At 45.3% G+C, this 21670-nt stretch overlaps 1 protein-coding gene across 1 annotated transcript; it reads right to left on the bottom strand.

Moving 5' to 3' along the window:
- Positions 1-677: 677 nt before the first annotated feature.
- Positions 678-20147, bottom strand: LOC149340873 (signal peptide peptidase-like 2B). The gene is made up of 14 exons (XM_089549797.1): positions 19891-20147; positions 19567-19791; positions 19245-19358; positions 18934-19116; positions 18760-18846; positions 15868-16016; positions 14620-14813; positions 11690-11786; positions 10520-10715; positions 10145-10219; positions 9244-9397; positions 7738-7815; positions 5299-5453; positions 678-4148 (listed from the first exon to the last, which is right to left on the bottom strand). Exons 2-14 carry the CDS (start codon positions 19654-19656, stop codon positions 3684-3686), a joined length of 2037 nt encoding a protein of 678 aa, XP_089405923.1. The 5' UTR covers positions 19657-19791; positions 19891-20147; the 3' UTR covers positions 678-3683.
- Positions 20148-21670: the final 1523 nt, after the last annotated feature.

Raw genomic sequence — 21670 nt, 5'->3', positions numbered from 1 at the left:
ACCCTGGGCAGAGGAGGGTCCGACGCGGGCGGCGTAATGTGCAACTTGAGGGTGGCTACCACAGGAACAACCCGGCGGTTGGCTAGCATGGAAGGTAAGGAATAAAGTGAGCTGACAAGATAAGCGTAGATATCAGAGCGGTGCACACACGCTGGATGCCAATCTTTTGTTGAAGTGGTTGTGTGTGAGACACCTCCAGAACACCTCCTGAAAAAGTGCATCTGTTCTAAGTGTCTTTGTGTCTTACAAGCTCATAGTACACTGCCACTTGAATGGGCTTCATCATGCATGCTTTCAGGTCCACCTTTATTCCACTGCCCTCATAAAAGCGACATCCATTCATATGTTTCCTCAGCATCTAGTGCAGAAATCCTGCCATGGTTGGTGAAAAAGCCTTTGCAGCATCTGAAAGCTTGCACACCTTTGGGAAGGAAAGGAACACCTAAGGGCTGTGCCACTTAATTTGGCACCCATGAAATATTCTTAAACTATGACGATGACACTGGCTAAATAACCAACATGGCCATGATCCTCTTCAGAAACACCTTTGTTTTCAAAATCTTGCATGACAGTTGTCAAAAGCGTGATCTGCTCTGCACGTGCCATTTCATCACCATGAGCATGTCACCTCCGTCTTCACGACGAGTGCAGCAAAAGCAGACGTGCAGACACAACAATGTAAAGCCACCTCACTTTATTATTTCTCAATGAAAATGGCATTTTGCATTGATAAAATGAAGGTATTAAAATTAATACGTATTTAGGAAGCAGGAAAAAAAGAACAAATCATTCATGCTTTAGCTGTGAACAAGCTGTAAAAACAGTCACTCCATTCAAAACAGAAACAAATTACATGGACTACTCGTGTCCTGAGAATTTTGGGTTTACTGTGACCACAGACTTGAATGTCTGCTTCACTCATTCAGTCCGCACACCAAACTGCAGCCTCACTTGAAATAGACAGTCTTGTTCAGTTAAAAAACACCGAAGTTTTACATGATCTCCAGTAAGCATTGTCAGTACCACCTGGTCTAGCTTCATGCGGCCATGTATAAAAGATCAGGCAAAAAAAAGAAACGGTAACACTTGACATAAAGGGTAACACTTGACCTGAGTAAGTGTTGTAGATTTGTTCAACCAAAGGCAACTATAAAGCAATTTTTTATGTTACAGCAGGGTACAACAGGAAAACCGCTATGTCCCACAGTCAGAGAGGTCCTTTGTTATTTAGATCAACAGGAATAAGATGCAACAAGAAAATAAAGCAGAAAAATGCTACAACATGATGGTGGACAACTTGCAGTTTTCAAACTGACCAAGACAAAGAACGCAACAGAGTGGTTAAAATAAATTTAGCCATGATTATAACCGCCCGCACTGCTCAGTATACCCAATAACTTATGCAACAGCAGCAAAGGTCATGATATAACATCATTTTTAGGAGCCAGTGTAGTAGTTCCGATGAGTTAACAGTGTACGCTCATATTTTACAGCACTGTGCACAGTATCAATGTGTAAATATGCAAACCCAGTTAGGAACCTTATAAATGCGTCTCATCCAAGTCTTATGTGTGTGCAGGTTGTGAAAGTGAGAGAGTTAATAAAAAGCAAGGAACTTTCTTGTGCTCTTTCAAAGATTTCAAAGGTTTTACCTGCACTTGCACGCACAAAGCATTGAACCAAGCTCACCGAATGCTCTCTTTTGCAGTCAGTCATCCAACACTTAGTGAAAAGGACTTGTTGCCAGTAGAAAAATGCAAAGCAGAGTCAAGATAACAGAATTAATCAGTAGTACGTCCTCACAAGTGCGGTAGTGAATTCATTGTAGGATACTATAACATGAATATCTAAAGGCAGGGTTCAACTGTACACCTCGAAATACTTCACCAGTGCTGTGCTACAATGACATGTTTCCATACAAATTGTGACTTTTACACATTTTACTCACAGCTGACGTGTAAATATTTGTATGTGCCTGATAGTTACCACCACCACATTAGCGTCATGAAATTTGAACACTATAACTTGGCACACACAATGTGGTTATGCCACTTCAAGATGTAACACTGCTGTGCTATCACCTCAATGAGAAAACTCAAAGCAAGCAAATATTTAAGGTACTCCTCTTCAGTGCAGCTTAAACATATACGCACACATATTAGTGATAACATAGGCTATGCTTCTATCACAACTAAATATACTAAACAGCCTTGTAATCTGTTTTAAGCAATGAGATTTATTACTGTACAGAGTCATGCAAGAAAATGTAATTATAAGCACATAATCGCGTGGGTAACCTGTAGTTCAGAAACATTGCACTTTCTTGGCATTTATGGTGAAATCAAATCATACATTATACGAATAAGTGCATTCAAACAAGAATTCTAATGACTCAGTACTACACACATACCATTGCAAAATGTGTTCATCTTACCACAAAGCTTATGAAACATTAATTCATGGAAAGAAAAAAAATTCGGAATTCTACTGGCTAACTTAATGCAAAGTTACACATTTTGCTGGTCAATTCAAAACAATAAACTCGGCTCGCACTTCCTGCAGTGGTTGCATTAAAATAATGAATGGCTGCAATGTGTGCTCATAATTTTGGCTCACTTTTATTGACAAAATCTACTTGAGCAGGAGGAGTACTTTAATGCAGCAATGCGTTAATCATCAGTGCAGGTCTCAATAAACACAGTAAAAAGGAAACGACAGAACTTTGATGCCACTCGACAAAAGTACTAGTTCTGACTAGTGATACTACAGCTTTCACCGCATTCTCCGTGCCAAAGAAAAAGTCTAGTGGCCACAGTGGCCATGTAGGAATACATCGCCACTTCATTTATGGTGTATGCCTGTATATATCATGCCTACTCACAACCATCTGTCTTTCACTGTAGATTGGATTGGCACAGGAAAATGTTTTGCAGCTGGGTCCAGATTTGTAAGGTCTGTGCAGACTCTGCACTTAGTCGAGAGGTTTTCTTCAATGCCTCTAACAGACCAGTAGAATTTGTCCATAAAAGACATAGGCAAAAGAAAGTATAAAGTTATTTAGGAACGTCTACAGTTACAATCAGGCTATGGCCATGAGGATATCACGCAGCATTGCAGCTGTGAAATTCGCATAAACGAGCTGCACAACCCGCTTGGGTGAAGCTGCGCTGTTAAACACGCAGCCCCTGAAGACAGAGTTGCAAGGACGGACGGAGCACACCAAAGGCACCATTGGCACCCAGTGACCCTGGTCAAAACAAATGTCAAAACCCTGTCTTGCCCCTCGCCCCCAAACTAGAGAGAGAGCAGGGATGGCACGCTCGCTTAATGCAACCAGCTGTTTACCTTGAACCTGATCTCAAGAAAAAAAAAAAAGCTGTCTGCTTTGCTTCTCAACAGGCAGCCCTCCATGCTTTCACATAGGTGCAGTCAATCGGAAAAGTATGAAGAATTTCACTGCTAAGCCAGAGTGGCTCCATGTCGAATTGTGAGTGCACGCATGACAAAAATTGGGAGCACCAGCTTTTTTTAATTTTGCTTTGTGAGCTTCCTCAATTCATCACAGCAGCCTATTCATCATGACAGATAAAATAAACAACAACAAGCATGCCACAGGGCTCTCCCGGACCCAGTTCTCACTCAAGGGGAGACCGCGTCAGACAACCTCCGCCACTTCCTGGCTGCTACCTGTCTACCTCTGCAGGAGCATTGACAAAGTGGTCCTGGGCCCCTGCCCAGTACTGGCCCTGACTCCCTGGCTGGGGGTATTGAGCAGCGCTCAGCAGAGGAGTGTTTGCCTGAGGCACACTGGCGGCGGTGACAACACGTGCATTTGATTGGGCATTAGCAGCTCGGGCTCCGGGCGAGCTCCTGCTTGTGAAACCCGGGCTGGGTGGCGGCGAAGTCCTTGGCTGGGTGTAGTAGGTGGCAGCCCCTGGCTGCTGCTGTGATGTGGCACTGCTGCTTGGAGGGCGTGCTGGGCTTGCCGATCGCGGTGTTCCTGGAGGGCTTGAGTTGATCGGTCCTTGGAAAGCAGATGGTGATGGTGGCCGAGAGGAGGTGCTCGCATTGCCTACTGCCCCTCTGGATGGGATGACTGTGGCCTGAGTGAGCGCGGGCTGGCCCCCTGCCAGTGCCAGTGGCACGGGCTGCACGAGAATCAAGCACGGAACACATGACACAAGTGCTATTACAGTGGAATGCTGGTAATCCAAACTTGCCAAGAACTTATGCTTTATTCAAGCTAATGCTTTGGTCCAGTCAACAGTGCAGGGATTAAGAAAAGTTTGATTGGACTCCCCTAGCAGGAGGAAACGCGGCGCCCAGATCTGTACCTGCCAGGTGTCTACAGTCACATTATCTATGCTGTTCGCACCACTCACAGTACATCCACGCCCACTAGCTGCAATTTCCAGGGGCAGCAGCGAGCCGCCAAAACGCCACAGCTAAAGGACCGAGTGGTTCCGATTGTTCCCATTTCTACTTTTTTTTTTCTCTCCGTCGAAAATAATATAGTACACTGCAAAAGCCCACATATGTCATTTCAGGAACTTGTTAATGGCCGCCCTTTTTCAAATTTCGGTTCGAGGAAGGGCGATTTTTGTGATTGATTCCCAAACTATCCACTTCCATAATAAATGTCATCTCGTTTTCAGGGCTTGTTTACAGGGAAAAAATTTTTGCTGCGGTTTGAGTTCAGCTTGGTCTGAATGAACTGATACTGCCATTGTTTTAGAGACACACTATTTGGGGGTGACCATTTTGCTCATTGGCATCAGCAGACAGTCGATACCAGTGCACCAGAAAATGTGGAGAAGCACTGGATGGTATGTAGTATTTACACCATGCTATGGTTTGGCATGGAGGCAACAGCAAAGCCAATGCACTTTAAAAGGCACGCCACAGTCGCTACTGCAGGACAAATGCCTCCGGGACAAAGACCTCTTCAAGTTCCAATTGACCCCTGCTATGTGCTAGCCATATGCCTCACAGACAGATTCAAGCAAATAAAGAGCAAGCAATCCAATATCCCTCCAAAGAAAAGTACACAGGTAATGCATTCTACCCCTCTTTAGTTATGGAGTGAGAACATTGACACTGATGGAAGCATAGCAAGGGGCAGCAGAGAATCAGATGCAATGAAAAAGTCGGGAAATACACAGAGCTAGCATGATCCCAGTGGCACAGCGTAGAAACAAGAGGACACCTTTGTAAAAGGCCTGTGGCCTGTACTACCCAATTATGGTGGTATTAGAAGTATTAAATATGAAGAAGTAAACCTTCAGGATTGAATCCCACCTTGACACCATGCCAGATGTCAGCCAGCTGCCCTCTACACCATGCCATGCAGATTGTAGGCAGCAGGGTGGCTGGCACAAGATACAGCAGGGCAGGCTGGGGCGTCTTCATCAGGTACAGTGCTATGAACGTCAGCACCAGCCCAACACCATAGACTGCAAAACAGGCAAGGTAGTGGCAGGTTGTTTGCATGATTGTTTGGAATGTCAATGAAAACCGCACGTATTATCTGGTTTATTTAACATTTATTTAATTAATTCATTCATTCCTAAAACTGCAGTTTTGCTGCTTAACATGAGCGAAGTTGCAGAGTATGCTTTTTTTTCTCCAGGCCGCGAAGGACAAAGTTACCTAGTCACCTGATAATAGCGTTCTCTAAGACACCTTTATGATGCCAAGTAGCCATGCAGAGAAGTAGAAAACTTTTTTTTGAATAATTTACCAGAAACAGCAAAAGCTATTACAGCACGCTAATATAATTACTAATAGTAAGAGGTCAGAGAGTGAGACAAGAACAGTTCTGAAACAAAGAGGCATCAAGCACTGACCAAATTCTTGGAATGCGAGATAAACACGATTAAAACAAAAATCTGCACCAGAGGCAAGAAAGTACAGTCGCCGACCGATTTTTCGGACTTGGCGGGACCCAAAAAATGGTCCGAATAATTGAACAGTCCGAAAAATCCCTGAACTTAAAAAAATTAACTTTTCTGCGAAAAACCGGCTTTCAAAATTGTGAAAATCACTGCTTCCCATGTTCCGCCTACAAGGAATAATATTAGACTCTATCTGAGTCATAGCCATGCTTTCTTCATGTCTGCACCCTATCACATCATGATACCAAATAGTGCAACGTGGACACAGTCATGCCGTGAATGAATGCACTCGCTGCGTGAAGCAAGAACAGTCAGTTTGCATGGGACAATGATGTTCGCGAAGACCGAGAGGTAAACCAACGGGAAGACATAGCGGAAGCGAGTGCCTCCGAATGCAGTCCCCCCTCCCCCTATCTACCACGTTTGCTGCCCTGCACCGCAGGGTGCGTCGTCCAAGCCACGGCGGACGCTGCAGCTGTCCCGCTGTACCGTTTTCAATGCGATCGCGCACCCTTTGCTATCTCAAGATGGCAATGGCGAGCATTTCTATCTCAAATGGCAACGATGGAGAACAAATTGCCAAGTCTATCCAAGCCAGTCCGATTGCGCCCGCTGAGCTGATTCCATTTAAATCCAAGATGGCACCTTTCACGGTGGCGGCAAACGAGTTGGTAGTGACAGCAATGCCCGCTCGAATCACTATTAGGCGAAAATAACAAAATTTCGGTCGAAAAACAATCACCACAATGTTGTTGGCGTTTATTTTAGTCCGAAAATTTGAACGTTTAGATTCCACAAAGTCCGAAATATCAGTTGTGAAAATGTACACGTTCCTATGAGGTGCGCGACGGTTCCTCAGCGAAGTCCGAAATATCGCACTAGTCCGAATTATTGGAGTCCGAAATATCGGTCGGCTACTGTATAATACAGTGAAAGCCCGTTAATTCAAAATCTATTAGTTCGGAAATCCGGATAATTCAAACTGCCTGATCACTGCCAGTGTTCACGTATGTGTGTATGTGTGCAAGTGTATGCCATCGCACGCTCGCTAATTTGGACACTATGGGTCTTGCACCAGTCAGTTCGAATGGGCTCCCAAAGAGAGGCTGCATCCAGGTACAACCGGCTCAGCACGAGGTCGTCAAAATAGCCTTATTAAAATCCGAATTTCATGCTGCTTAGTCACCCACGTATCTCTACAATGGCAGGCGTGACGACGAACGGACAGCCCCCTCTCTGCAAACAATCCAACCGCTTAGTTTCGATTTCACTTTTCCAAGTGTCGCGCAAGTCAGCAACGACTTTGGCTTCAGACACTGATTGGCAAGTGGCTTGTGTTTCTTCCCCATTTTTTCTTCTTGTTGCTTCGCCTTTTGCGCGATGAGGCCTTTTCACATACGACAGTGCTGCTTGTGAAGAGTGCAACGTGGTAGCATTGGCGCTCCACCACATTGCACCGGGAAGGATGCTGGGAAGGACGATATAATTTTGCAGCACTTTTGTTTCCGACACTCGCAACAGTATTCACGCAATAAAGCAGTAATGGAAACATGAGATAGCCACACTCTTCTCATCTCGGAAAGCAACCATTTCAAAGTCTTTCCCCAAAATAAATTTACCGTGATGCAAGCAGTTCTTGAATGTTTTTTCGGAGTCATTCGGTAATTCGAACATTTTTTGCAGCCCCTTGTGGCTTGAATTAATGAGCTTTTACTGTTTTAATAGCAAAACCAAAAACTGACACAGCACCAGGCACCAAAATAAGAATCAAACAAGCGACAAGGAGACAGTTTCAGTTCAAAGAGTAACAAGGCAGGAGGAGTGACAGTCTTAGGAGACATACACAGTGTTCCAGTGAAAAAATAAAGACGACTCCTTGTTGTCAGCAGGTCAAAACCATGGCAGTAGGCAACCAGGAGACCTGCAACCGTACAAATACATATTTTTACTTGTGGGAAAAGAACCTGAAGCATTACACTCCGGGGTGCCTTTTCTTGGCAATGCTGCAAAGGCTAGGCAGGAAAGGGAAGGAGACAGGCTGTTGTTGGCATGCCATGGGGAGTGCGTCGCTCATTGTTCCGGCCAGGGAGGCGCAGAGCAGAAAGGGCTATGGAGCTGAACAATGAACAACATGGCACAGGAACAAAGCCTGTCTCCTTCCCTTCCCTTTCCTGCCTACCTAGCCTCTACTGCATCAACAAAAAAGTTGTGCATGGAGTATAGTATATATTTATTTACTGTATAAACGCGTGTAAGGGCTCCACCCGTGTATGGGTCGAACCCCGATTTCCCGATGGAAATGTTAAAAAAAAAAATCCGTGTAAGGGCCGCACCCAAACTTTCCATGATCCAGGCGGGAATAGCCTACTCAATGCATGCGCGTGGCCTCCGCGATCAGCTCAGGCTGCGAGCAACGGTGCGCTTGATCGTGGAGCGTTTGATCGCGGAGGCCAAGGAGTTTCAAAGTGCCATCCATGGATGGTGCCAGAGGCCGTGGTCATCATCATCATTGTCAACCTTTTTTTTTGCCGCGACCTCCCGTTATCCACATCGCTATCGGTATCGCCAGCTCCAGCCTTTTGTGGCGTGTTAGCGCCTTCACCGTAGTCGTTGTAGTAGTTGTGGTGGTTGTGGCTTTCGCGTGCTGCCGCCGAGCGTTGCAGTTTTAGCACGATGCGCAAGCACCTTAATAGCTACATGGCTGGGAGTTAGTACTCGAACGTGGCAAGTGTGCGGCGGGCAGGAAATTTGACGTGGCCGAGAAGTGTGTCCGATGTTGGTGCAACCAAACAGATGCATTGAGAAACACAAGGTGCAAAAAGTGCACTTTCTGAGGCAAGTCGTGCGAGTTTCCCGAACTGGAAGAAGAGCTACTCTGCTATGTGATGGAAGTGCGGAACAATGGCTATGCGTTGACAGTGGACATGCTGTGCAGCTTCTTTTGGGATGAGCGTGCACCAGAGCACAGCACCAGCTCAGAGTTGAAATATTCCGCGAGTGATAACTGAACGTAGAATAAATGTCGCTCATTCCCTGATTGGTGCGTTTTTACTTAAAACAAAATTTTTTTTTCGCACATTGCATGTATGGGCCGCACCCCGAGAATTGGCCCTTGAATCTGGAAAAAAAAAAAAGTACGGCCCTTACACGTGTTTATACAGTAATTCAATTCAATTAGTTTACTTCAGCACCATTTCATAATGCTGGGAGTGTGGCAAAAAAGTCAACAAAATCGTCAGCTTGACAGGAACCGCCCCCCCATTACAAACATCAGTGGCAGCAATAGCAATTGCAGTTGCTCAAGTCTGGACCAGCTAAGGTTGCAGTGCATTCGTGAAGATTGGCGTACCTGGGACCAGGATGTCACCAAATCCGAGCAGCGAGAACTGACCGAAGCAGACCGAAAGAGACTCGTTGTTGAAGTGGGGCACCCTCAGCACCATGGGCAGCTGTTCCTGAGTGTTGCCGCCTTTGGCCACTTCCACCATGATGCTCTCGCCTTTCTGCCACGACACACAGAGCCAACAGGCAGCGGGAGTCCGTAAAGAGACGGACAAGCTACAGCGACAAGGACAGCGTGTAGAATGGCTAATGAAGACAGGTACAAACACACCTATGGCTTGAACAACGAATGGCTAGCCCGACCGCAGGGTTTACACACAGAAGCTGCAAAACCATAACTTCAAATAAAAAATAAAGAGAATTTATTGCTCATATCTTTTGTTATAGGCGAGATGAGACGAGGCAAGAGCCCAGCGGCTAGTTTACGGCTAGTGGACGTGCTGAAAAAAGTGGTAACAAATTCAGTCCACGATGAGGGCCCTGCTTTGAAGGGGGCCGCCATTTTGGAAATGTCGTTCAAAATTACGTAAGAGTAGCACTTGCTAAACCCTGGAAATAGCGTACGTAATGTGAGCGTACGTTAGGGCTCAATATGAAATAGCGTTTGGCCCATGCGCACTTTAAAGCACGCTATTTCGTATACCCACATCCCTATTTTTATACTGGCACTACATTCTGCAGCATCGGAACATCGCCTGTGCACTCATCGTAGCTTTGGTAGTGCTGCCAGGAACTACTGAGATGAGGCATATACTGTTCATGTAAGTGATGTCCATGGCACTAGCCATGTTAACCAAATCAAATGCAATGGCAAGAAAAAAATAAGATCTGCCCCAATGCAGAAAATATCCCAAATCATCACAAACTTCTTGTTTTTTCGACGGCTTCAGAGAACAATACTCACTTACCATGGTCAAGAACGGAGTGACGAAAACGAAGAAAATGTCGTAGAAGAACAGCAACACTAAGAGGACACTGCAAATCTGCAAAAGAGAGCAGAAAAAATTGTTACAAAACAGCAGCAGCACTATCCCATCAAGTTAAACCTACAGTTCACCTGGTTTACAGACCTACATTTAACAGGGCTTTATAGCCACACATTCACATTACAATCACAAGGCTACGTATGAGGAACCTACAGCCTAATTTGTAACAGTTTTCATGAAAACCTTCGCCTATGAAATGATTTGTTCAGTTAAGATACAAGTGTAGTCAACTGTTGGTAATTTGAACACGGCATGGACCGAACATTCGTGCATACCAGGGGACATAGAAGACTGTACCATGAGGTTGGGCAGGCGCAGGGTCTTGAGCATGTTGATGCTGAAGGCGACCCCCAACAGGTCCTGGAGGATCCATGACTGCGGATGGTGCCGCAGTACCACCCAGGTGACTGACACCGAGATGGCGAATATGATCAGTGCCAACTGCCGCACCTCCAACGGGCCATGGAAGCAGGGGCACAGGTTGCGTGGGATCCTGCATGACGACAGGGCAGGATGGGGAGGGGAGGAGGCTGTAGCAACACTGCTTGCTATGCCTTGTATAGACCAACACACTGTGTTTACTAACATGGAGGCACTCAAGGACGCTGGAGGTGGCCGGGGGTTATCGTCAGCAGGCCGGGGGTTATCGTCAGCACCGTCTACTACAAGGTGCAGGCATGCTACATTCCCTCATTGTGCCATATTCCTTTTTATGTAGAACTGTTTAGGCTGTCGAATTTGAACAAACTTATTAGTGGGCAAATGCAGCGCATGTGGCCGCATGTCAAACAACACAAGCTCATGAGATTCACAGAAACATCCAGCTGATACAGCACCCGTTGGGGGTCGTATCATGCTTCACAGCCCACCTTTAACAAGACATTTTCAAAAGATAGCTTCAAAATGATGTTACAAGCTTTGCCGCACTCTTAAAGTACTCACCAACTGTAAACAGATGGCTGCCTGCATAGGTACACTGCTTGCGTAGGTACAAAGTATTTCGGAAAGTTTTCTTTACACGTGTTTCTCCCACGCACACATAACAGTGTTTTAAAAATCGTACAATGTCCTTGAAATGACATTTCACACTTTTGCACTCTGTTCTAGGAGGTGCTTTGCTTTTCTTCACAAAGGGACGGCACCACAGGTGCACTGTCAAATCAGCAAATTGCTTTCAAAATTTTTATGCATGTACCTAGGGGAGTAACCACAGCTTTCATCCCCAGCCAGCAAAGCTGTGCCATTGCATCTTGCTTAAGTCATAGATCGGTGTTGGTCTATACACGCGCTCACCCGGCTCAGAATATACTGCACCCATTGAGGCTAAAGCTTTAATTTGCGAAGGCCAGTTATAGAGACTTCTGTTAAAGCAGCAAAGTCATTTGTTGTTGTCATTAAAAGCCTGAATACGTGCACCTGAATAAGTCATGAATAGAAATTTTGCATGCAATAGGTCTGTGCACATACCTTGTTGTCCCTATTGGAATCTTGTATATAAGAGGCTCCAGCACACCAATAACAGACACCACAGATGCCAAGGCAAACATACCAATGATGAAGAACACTGCAAGAGAAAACAATTCAATTTAGATTTCAATTAAAATTGCTACATACACACCTGGCATCATTACACAGCAGTTCGTAAAATGTTGAAACAGCTTTCTGCTGCAAAATTTCACTATGAGCAGCTTACATCAACGACACTCTTGTTCGAACCCACCATTCAGTCTGTCTGCATGATCGAATCAACCGATGTTTCTCCCCATTAAAATATGTGCAACTCTGATGAGACCTGAGAAAGTTTTAATCATCTGACAATTCAAATCAAGCAAATCCGAATTACTGAAGTTCCGCTCTTGTCATTTCTTCATGACCTTTGCGCGCCATCCACTTGAGATAAGAAACGAAAAGGTGTTTACATAAATCAAATATCTCTTGAGAAGCGCAGTACTGTTGGTTCCTTTACTTATTTCTGTTGTGGCACATAAAATGGCTCTCTTTAATGCCTCATTTGGAGCTGCACTGCCACATTTATTTGCACACTTTAAGATCTGAATACAGGTCGACACCAAGTAAGTTTTCTTGCGACATAAAAGCACAAAGATAAAGACAATTATTAGTCAATGCAGCAGAGGCATCAAGATGGTCAAAAAAAATTGTTTTTCAACACCACGTTCATTCCTCTTCTTCATGCCTGTTCACAGGCATTAGTGGGGCCGCCATGCACAGAGTAGCTGTCCATATTTTAGGACTACAATAATTCGAACGTTGTTGGAGAACCATCATGCCAGTCACAGCAATGTGTTCATATCTGCAACCAATATTTCAGACTTCCCGTAGTCCAAAATTTAGATTTCTCAGATAAAAAATTGGCAGATGATTACGCTTCTTGGTTACGCGATTTTTGGTTGGTTCATGGTTGGTTCATGTGGTTTAACGTTCCAAAGCGACTCAGGTTATGAGGGACGCCGTAGTGAAGGGCTCCGGAAATTTCGACCACCTGGGGTTCTTTAACGTGCACTGACATTGCATAGCACACGGGCCTCTAGAATTTCTCCTCCATAGAAATTCGGCCGCTGCGGCCAGGATCGAACCCGCGTCTTTCGTGTCAGCAGCGCAGCTACAGTGGTGCACGAACCGTAGGCAACCGCATACGGAACAAGCAGTGCTGATTGGAGGCAGCTCTGGTTTTTGACTTGGGCAGCGCGCACAGTGTTCGCTGCCGATGCGCCTCTCCTTGGGTAAACGGCCACCCTGTTTACAGCGCACGCTACTCTGGCACCACCTCTGGTAAGCGACGCATACCTTAGCGGTGAAGTTATCAGCGAGCAGACGATGGCGTGCACTACTCAGGTGCTGCGAGTCGCTTATGTGCAACCTGCCTTCATGCATGGCTGGTCTAGAGGGGAGCACGCTCTCGCCTCGAGACTGGCCACACTTCATGTTACCGCTGTACCTGCCTCCTCCGCTTTCAGTGCACTGTCTTTGCTATCGCCGTGTCATCCTCCATTGCGCTCCATCAAATTCCATCAGATTCAATCGGACAAGCTGGCTTGGCTAGGCTAAGCAGCTTTCATACCTCACTCACGTTATGGATATTCTCTTCGTACCCAGCGGGGCAGCCCCTATACAATGAGTGGGCTAAAAGAACTGTGCGATCACACTGATGTGTGATCGTGTGCAGATCAGGATGTGTGGAGTAAAAGGAGCTCGCTTCTTCCCATGGCCCCCCCCCCTCTCTCTATCTTTGCAACTGCCTCTGTCCAGGGAAACCGTATGCTGTCCTTGTACTACACAGCATGTGTTAGAGGACCAAGGGCATGCATTGCGGAGCACTACTGCACTGGCTTGTCACACGGTTTGCTCAGCATGATGCTTGGCAGCTTTGTATATTATGTTACCAGAGAGTGCAGCACAGATATCCCAAAAACATGACTCCAGCTCAAATGCAAGCTAGTATTATCGCTTACAAGTGGAACAATGGAAAAGCCAAAATTCACTATTTTTCAGGCTCGTTTTTCAGGGCAAACTGATTTTTTTAATCTTTCAATTACTCGGACTATTTTAGGGTACTGCCAAGTCCAAAAAATCAGTCAGTGACTGTATCATGAAGGAAGAAAAATAAGGCCCATTCTTGCAGAATCACTATCCCATATGTCCACACAGTACTGCTTTTAATGCCTAATGTCCTATCATGTCTCTTGGAAAGAGACAAGTTTCGATGTGCCTCATTGGTTACTTCTTAGAATTGCGTTTTAATTACCTACTAGAGTGCAAGCTCCGTGATTGCAGACCCACATAAGAAGCATAGAACTGCTTGTGATAGCTGAGCACTATAAGCATGAGACAACTGAAGTTGAGAAAATTCACTCAACTATAATTCAACTCTCCACTTTCAACCCCCAACTCAGGAAAATAAAAAAAAAGACATGATTTAGTGTGGTTAGGCAAATGTGAATCAGGTGCGCTCACACTTAGTTTTCACCTCGGTTTCAGTTTAAGTTTAAAAGGGCAATGAAATAACAGTGTGCTCTCGATCTATTGCACACAGATGGAAGTTGGTGAAGATGACAAGCAAAGCACAGCACGAGAGAAAGGCAGTAAACCCGTGGGCTGTTTAGCTGCGGCCATGGCGAGTGGCCAGCGGCCAGCGAAGTTGATCTGTTTGTACTACCACGAATTCCAAATGCACTCGCAGCCATAGTCTTTTGCCAGAAAGTTTTTGCACAGTTAGCCATAAAGCCTGCTGGCAGGTTGCCACACAACGCAGTAGCCCACCTGCCCACAGCACTGTAAGCAACCTGCCAGAGGCTTGGGATAAACATATGCGAAATCTGAGACTAAGAGTTAACATTTATGCAGACATAAATACAGCGCTAAAAGCAGCCACGACTCACCCAGGTACTGGAAGAAGAAGTAGAGCAGCAAAAGCATGACTCCCATGCAAATGACGAACAGTGTGACCAGCACGGGAGAAACATCCAGCGAGCTCTCTTCTTCCAGCACATTTTCAGACTTTGGGAACGAGCTCTCCTCGCCATCACTCGCAACATGGCTGGCATGGGAGCACTTGCCGATTTCATGCTGGTAGCTGCAAGACGGTTTTCGCAAGAAAGTTTGCTACTAAACCAAGCTTGTTCAACAAGTTCAGGCAAACAGTAATCTGCATTCCATAGCCTACAGAGCTCGGTCATGAAGTCAGTGATTCGCTCATCCGCCGCACTAAAAAATGTTGTTTGTTTGAGGATTTCGAAATTCCTTTACTCTTCTACATTCACTCATCTACAAGCTATATAGCAGCCCGCATTCATTTGTAAGTAACCATGTCAATTTGGTAATCTAACATTACATTTTGTGAAGCAATCAGGAAGGCTCACCCAAGAAAAAAAAAGTAACAAGTCAGTTTACACAATATTTTCATGTTCTACTCAAAACTGGCAACAGGATAGAAGTTGCGTTGACACTTGTACAGCCTCCCTGATTTTTAATAATATAGCGCGAGCGTCGACCAAACTGCTGGTCAGCGCCTTATAACGGCGATAAGCGTGCAACAAGGCGAGAGTTCGCGCACGCGCACGAAGGCAGAGCGTCGTCTGCTACGCTGTTCCGAGCACGAGGACACACGCCCTGCCACAATATCAGTTCGCCAAATCCCGCCACGTCGTAGAGCGCATGCGCATGATTAATATGTGATACTCTCTTTCCTTTATTTTTTCTTATCGTAACTTTGCATCGCCAGGCTGGCCTCCCGTAGTAGGCAAAAATAAAAGAGGGAAAGAAATCATGTCTCATGCAGTCTCACATATTAATCATGCGCATGCGCTCTACGGCTTGGCGGGATCTAGCGAACTGATATTGTGGCAGGGCGTGTGCCCTCGTGCTCGGAACAGCGTAGCAGACGACCCTCTGCCTTCGTGCGCGTGCGCGAACTCTCGCCTTGTTGCACGCTTATCGCCGTTATAAGGCGCTGACCAGCAGTTCGGTCGACGCTCGCGCTATATTATTAAAAATCAGGGAGGCTGTACATTTCATTGCTTGAAATTGGTGCAGAGAACAAAAAAGCGCTTCACACTTTCAATATCTACAGCAATGAAGCACGTTCATTCTTAGCACTGATAAGAAGAGCAAAGTCACAGGAGGCTTACATCTCGTGTTTGACCAGCCCCGACCAGTAGGAGCCCACACCGAGAGTGAACACTGCCACCAGCCAGATGATAATCAGGCTGTAGTCAAATGCCAGGCTCCTCTTGGTAAATAGCTTTGTCATCAACGGCTCCTTGGGCTTCATCAAGCTCTGCAAGCACAGGCCAAGCTTTCAGCACACAGCACAGACACTGTATGCATTCTCAGGAATCACAAGCAAGCTAAGGGCATGCAGAATGTCTTGTGGGTTCAAGGAGCAAGCAACAGTACGGAGATAATAAAATAAAAGGTACCAGTCTCCCAATGTAAGCAAGAGTGGATTAAAGGAGCAGACAGACCCAAATTTTAAGGGTACAAAAAGCTTTCCCAATGAAGCCATACAAGCATCAACGCAAGCAATGCAGGGAACATGTTTAATTTTGATTTTAATGCATATCTGAGTGAACTTGACATACTCTTGGTGCCTATCGCAAGTAGCATCAGCACAATGCATGAAATAGGGCTCAGAAACCTAATCAATAGGGCCCGGAAATTTAGGCACTAAAGAACCCCGAAATAGGCAGGCATCTAGGCTCTAAAAAATGCTGAAATAGGCGCTGTAAAGCAGAAATAGGCGCCTTAAATAATACTCTTTATTCATAAGTACAAGATCCGCCAGTCAATCACGGAGCGTACGCAGTCCTCAACTGAAGCAATAAAGCGCATTCTCAGGTTTTCGAACATGAAGCGCCTTCGGTTTTCGCTAAGCATAGCTTTGTACTTTGAAAGGCTTCTTTCGACGTCACATGAAGTTAGTGGCGCGAACCTAAAACATGAGTTGATAAGGGCTCAGGCCTTCAGGTGATGTGGCCGTATCGTCTCCGCGTAGAAATTCTCTGATTTGGGAAATTGTTTCTAGGCATGTATTTTTTCTACCAATTGTTGCATTTTCGTAGAAGCAGTAGCGCCCTTTACTTCCAGTCCTCGAAGTGCTGCTGGTACTTCTGCCACTACCTTCAATGATTCATCTATTCAGTGTCCAGCCTTTTCCAACTTTGTGATCCTTTCCGTCAGTGTTGAGTAGTTTGCACTAATGTATGTCAGGCCTCTTTCCAAACTCGCCTCTTGGTACACTTCGAGAAAAACATTTCGTTACACTACATTCACGCTACACTTCGAGAAAAACGTTCGGCGAGACCCGCGCCTTTTGTGAGTGCATAGGCGCGCTCCTTTCATCATACTTAGACAGATGTCTCAAAACTGAAAAACGGCACCGAGGACCGAAATGCCGGATTTAGGCACTTATAGGCAAAAACTACGGTTAAATAGTAAGTATTTCCTAAAAAATGACAAAAAAGCAGGCAAGTGCAAAAATCCCGCATTTAGGCATTTATAGGCATGTTTAGGCAAATGCCTAAAGTTCCGGGCCCTACTAATCACGTGCGATTGGCAAACTGGGCAAACTCTTACAATAAGAAACGGAAATTACTACATTACTAAATTAGGCATGGAGACAGGTGGTTCCAGCCCCTCGTCTCTATACCAGACAACAGCATTTATCGCATACTACCCTCTCTTTTGAATGCCTTTAATTCAAAATAACCAATTTATTTTGTTCTTTGTACCACATTCTTTGTCTTGTGTATATGAATTAACTTTGAATGCTCCTTAATATCAATTAATGTTATAATTGTGTTACATGTTGTGTCACTGGAATTTATGTCTCTGTTCAGGCCATGATCAGTGTCCCATGTATATCACAATTTAGCTTGATATGTGCCTTATTTTGTGGCATTTTATGTGTGTCTCTTATACATGCCACTATGATTTGCTGCTCCTGACAAAATTAACTAACTAGGGATTATAGGCTCGCCAAACTGTCCATCAGTAGCTTTTTCCTGCCGCCTTCTCATCTCCATTTGCATAATGGCGAATAAAAATTATAAATATCATCGTAAATGTGCATATTATGGTCATGAAAATTTGTCAGAATGCTGGCTGTCTGCGGCACTTTGAAGATATTTCATCAAGCAAATGTGCACAAACCCAACAAGGGCCATATTTGCAAATGATTGCCTTTGTGGACGCCATTTTTCACTGTTGAAACAGAGTGAAATACATGATAAGTAGTGTCTCTGACAAAAAAAACAATGATAGGAGTCTCCAGCCTTTGTGATAAAGCTCTCAGGCAATCCTTTTCAGCAAAGCTACTTTCAGCCTTACAGCAGTGGAACTTAACACAGAATAAACTTCTGGATATGCAGATTTTCTATTGGCAACTGTATGACGTAATGGTCTGATCAGGTGTATTAAATACACTGAACAAAATACAGTGAGAACACTAGCTAATACAAAGCATGGCATTACAAATTTCCTGATGTTAAAAAAACCTAAAGCGAGGAAAAAATAAAAGCACTTGAAAAGGATGCCAATGAAGCTACTCAGAAAAAAATAATTACAGTTCACGTTTTTCCTTGATAATTAGTTGCCGATTGCCTGATAGCCTTAAAATGTCCCTGTTCACACTGCTTCAGTCTGAATTTGTGATCTGAGCAGGAACACCGATGGACCAAACCCGGATCTTATGCAGGCATTCCAAAAGCTGTCAAAAGATGCTCCGATGCATCTGACACGGTAAATGCATATACGCTGGTTCCTCGCCGCCCTGTTAGAATTCGATGATAGTATGTGACAGCACGTACTTCCATGTTCCCGTTAATCATGATGAAGGCAGTACTGGTACGCACATTAGGCAAAATATATTGGACAGAACACACTCTCAGAAACCGACATCACCAAAAGCTATTCACTGAGGCAAGGCATCATGCTTGATGTACTCGTGGAAGTGTGCTACTGAGAGCAAACATTCCAAAATTCAGCACAGCGCCCCAGGCTTGCCCACGTAGGAAGCTCACCAGTAAGCTGTTGCCAGTAACATCAGTGACAAAGCCAACGACAAGATCCAGGTGCCGTGTGTCATTTCTGTTGATAATGATGTTGTCCTATCCAAAGAGAAAAAGCATCTGTAAATGTGACATCAGAAGCTGTACAAATTTACAACAGCTAGATGTCACCAAGCAAGCGCTCACCACTCTGCTCTTCTGTGTTGAAATGACTACACCATACGCTTGTGCAGCCTTGTAGTGTAGAACAACCTTGTCCAGCGTGCAGTTTCCACTGTCCCTTATCAAGGCTACTTTACCATGCAAGTTAATCGACTGTAGCTTCTTGCAGCCATCTTGAGACGTCAGGTTAACCATTTGGACGTAAGGCTGCATTGTAAAATAAGCGTGATTAAGAGACGTGCAGTGCCGGACAACTCGTTCAGACCAACAGGGATGCAATTTAACTGCTTTCATGTGAAAAAAAGTAGTACATTGCACAACCTGAAGAAACTTACCATTCGTTCTGGAGTCTCTGGCAGCTCTTTGAACTCCGAGAAATACACCATACAGAACTGATGTATCGCATTGTCCGCTTCGGCCATTATGACTGAATACTCTCCGGCTGAGGCCTGAGGATCAAAGGGGCAAGTTCCAAGCAGTTAAAGCCTGCTGATTAAGCAACGTAAGCCGACCTTGTTACCCTGATCAAACTCACGCATATCTACTTCTAATACTATAACCCATAAGAATTCTATGAGAAAGCTAATGCATGGCCCTGCCAATGATGTGAGAAAGCAGTAACCCACGTCAAATATAGCACATCTAAAGCATCCGTACCTGTGAAGCAACGAGTACCAAAGTCAAAACCAGCCTCATCACGGGGACGGCGTCCACCCCGCAGGAACGACGCAAGCAAAGCAACGTCATGGTGCTGTTAGCCACGGGTCAACTGCTAAGAGTACTCAAATACGGGGGAACATCGATGACGGTGGCTCCGAGTAAACATTTTGCCGCCACTTCGGACTGAGAGGACCCGAAAGAGCTGCCTCTGTTCTGACAACTCTGCAAGGAGACACAGGGGAAATATATCGATGACAGTGCTACACTCGTCTTGCACAACCACAAATGAATAGGGAAAACAAAAGAACACTGTTCGCGCACCGCAGGCTTCAAGGCGAGTAGGTGGCTCCAGACCTCATCGGGCCTGTCTTGTGCGCTGTGACCAAGCTGCCGCTGGCACGAATGCTAGCTGCTCCTCTGGCACCGTCACTTTGAACGCAATTTTACAAACCGTGCTCCGAAGCATCACATGACAATGAGAAGGAAAAGACTGCTGAACGGCCAATAAGTGTCAGGTCCCCATCTTGGTACAATACAGCTTTGACTCAGCTGGCGCTCGCAGCACCCCCTGGTTACCAAATTCCGCATTCATCTCATCAGAATCGCTCTCTAATAAGACTTATACCAAGAGGCTATTTATAACAGTGCAGTTTTTTTACTGTGAAAAAGAATATGTTGCGAGAGAATTTTCGCGTTTGGCGAACACATCGCAACATAGAACTTGCTTCCTCGAGAGAGCGCATGTTAACAGACGCAAACGGACTATCACCAAGGTTGGACAACCAGTGTTTTCATAACATCGCACGGCGGTCTTTTTAATTTCATATTAATATGGCATTCTAGTCTATGTCTCTCTCTCTCTCTCTTATTCTTATGAGGTTAGGAATACACAACACCTGCAATGAACTGAAAGAAGCCCATTTAACGGCTCAAACGGCGAGATTATTCCAGAACTGGCAGGGGTAATCTTACCAGGCTTGGAGTTAACTTTCAATCTACGAATAAAGGCGCTAAAATAGACTTGCCCCGCGACTATTCGGCGGCCCTACTAATCAAACCACCTCCCAAAAACATGCAACCCATACGCCATGAGTACAGAAGACAAGCACGAGCCAAAGCTTTGCATAACATACGGACAGTGCGCGGGAACAATTTATGCAGATGTGGCAGAATACAAACATACGAATGCCTCTGCATTTGTGGCTGTGAACGAGAATGGTGACGACACCGCCTTGGCAGCAATCAAAACGAAATCCTCTCAAACGGTAGAAGAGGCAGCTATAGTACTCGCCCTAGCGTATAGCCAAGAGAGCATCATTCTCAGCGACTTCAAAACGGCTATTAATAATTTCGCACAAGGGCGCATTGCAAACACCTCCCTTAGAATCTTTAACGCCACCAAATTTTCACCAAATTATTCCGAACTGATATGGGTCCCAGCCCATCCGGGGAACGACGCGGCCCAAAATAAAGCCCGAGGTTTCGTCGACCGGGCAGTGGATGAGCTCCCTGAATTTCATGAAGGACTCCATGATCACATATATCATGATCTCACCAATCATTTTAAATGAGAGCTTTCCCCCCTCCGGTCAAAAGTTTGACTAAAGAACAAGAGGTTACGTGGCGTCGTCTACAGACGAGACGCATCCCATCACTCCTCGTGCACATTTATCCGGATCTATACAACCCAAACTGTAAACACTGCGGCCAACGAGCTAACTACGATCATATCCTCTGGGTTGCAAAATACAGCCACTTCCGGGTGATCTAGTTGCCGCTCCCCCTCTCGAGCGGTGGGATACCGTGCATGGTTAGTTCTGACCCCAGAACGCATGTTCTGGCGGTGTAGTGGGCTGACAAAGTCGTCGAGGGCTGTGTACTCTCGACCACTTAACGCGACCTCTTACAAGCTCTTTACGGAAAATGTTTTACAATCAATAGTCTTATTGACGCACTACGTTATCTCGCACTGACAAAGGTTTATTACATATAGTTATCGTTTACTGCAAACTTAGAAAAGGACGTTCGAAGCCACCGTTCCACTTTTGTGCTCTTTAGTCTTCCTTGCGACACGCGTCCCGAAACCCCAGAGAGCTGCCAT

This window comes from Amblyomma mixtum, chromosome 6 (assembly GCF_055824585.1).
Source record: "Amblyomma mixtum isolate Tamu chromosome 6, ASM5582458v1, whole genome shotgun sequence".
Lineage (NCBI taxonomy): Eukaryota > Metazoa > Arthropoda > Arachnida > Ixodida > Ixodidae > Amblyomma > Amblyomma mixtum.
Note: the sequence above shows the minus strand (reverse complement) of the source record. Positions and strands in the feature narration are given on the sequence as shown.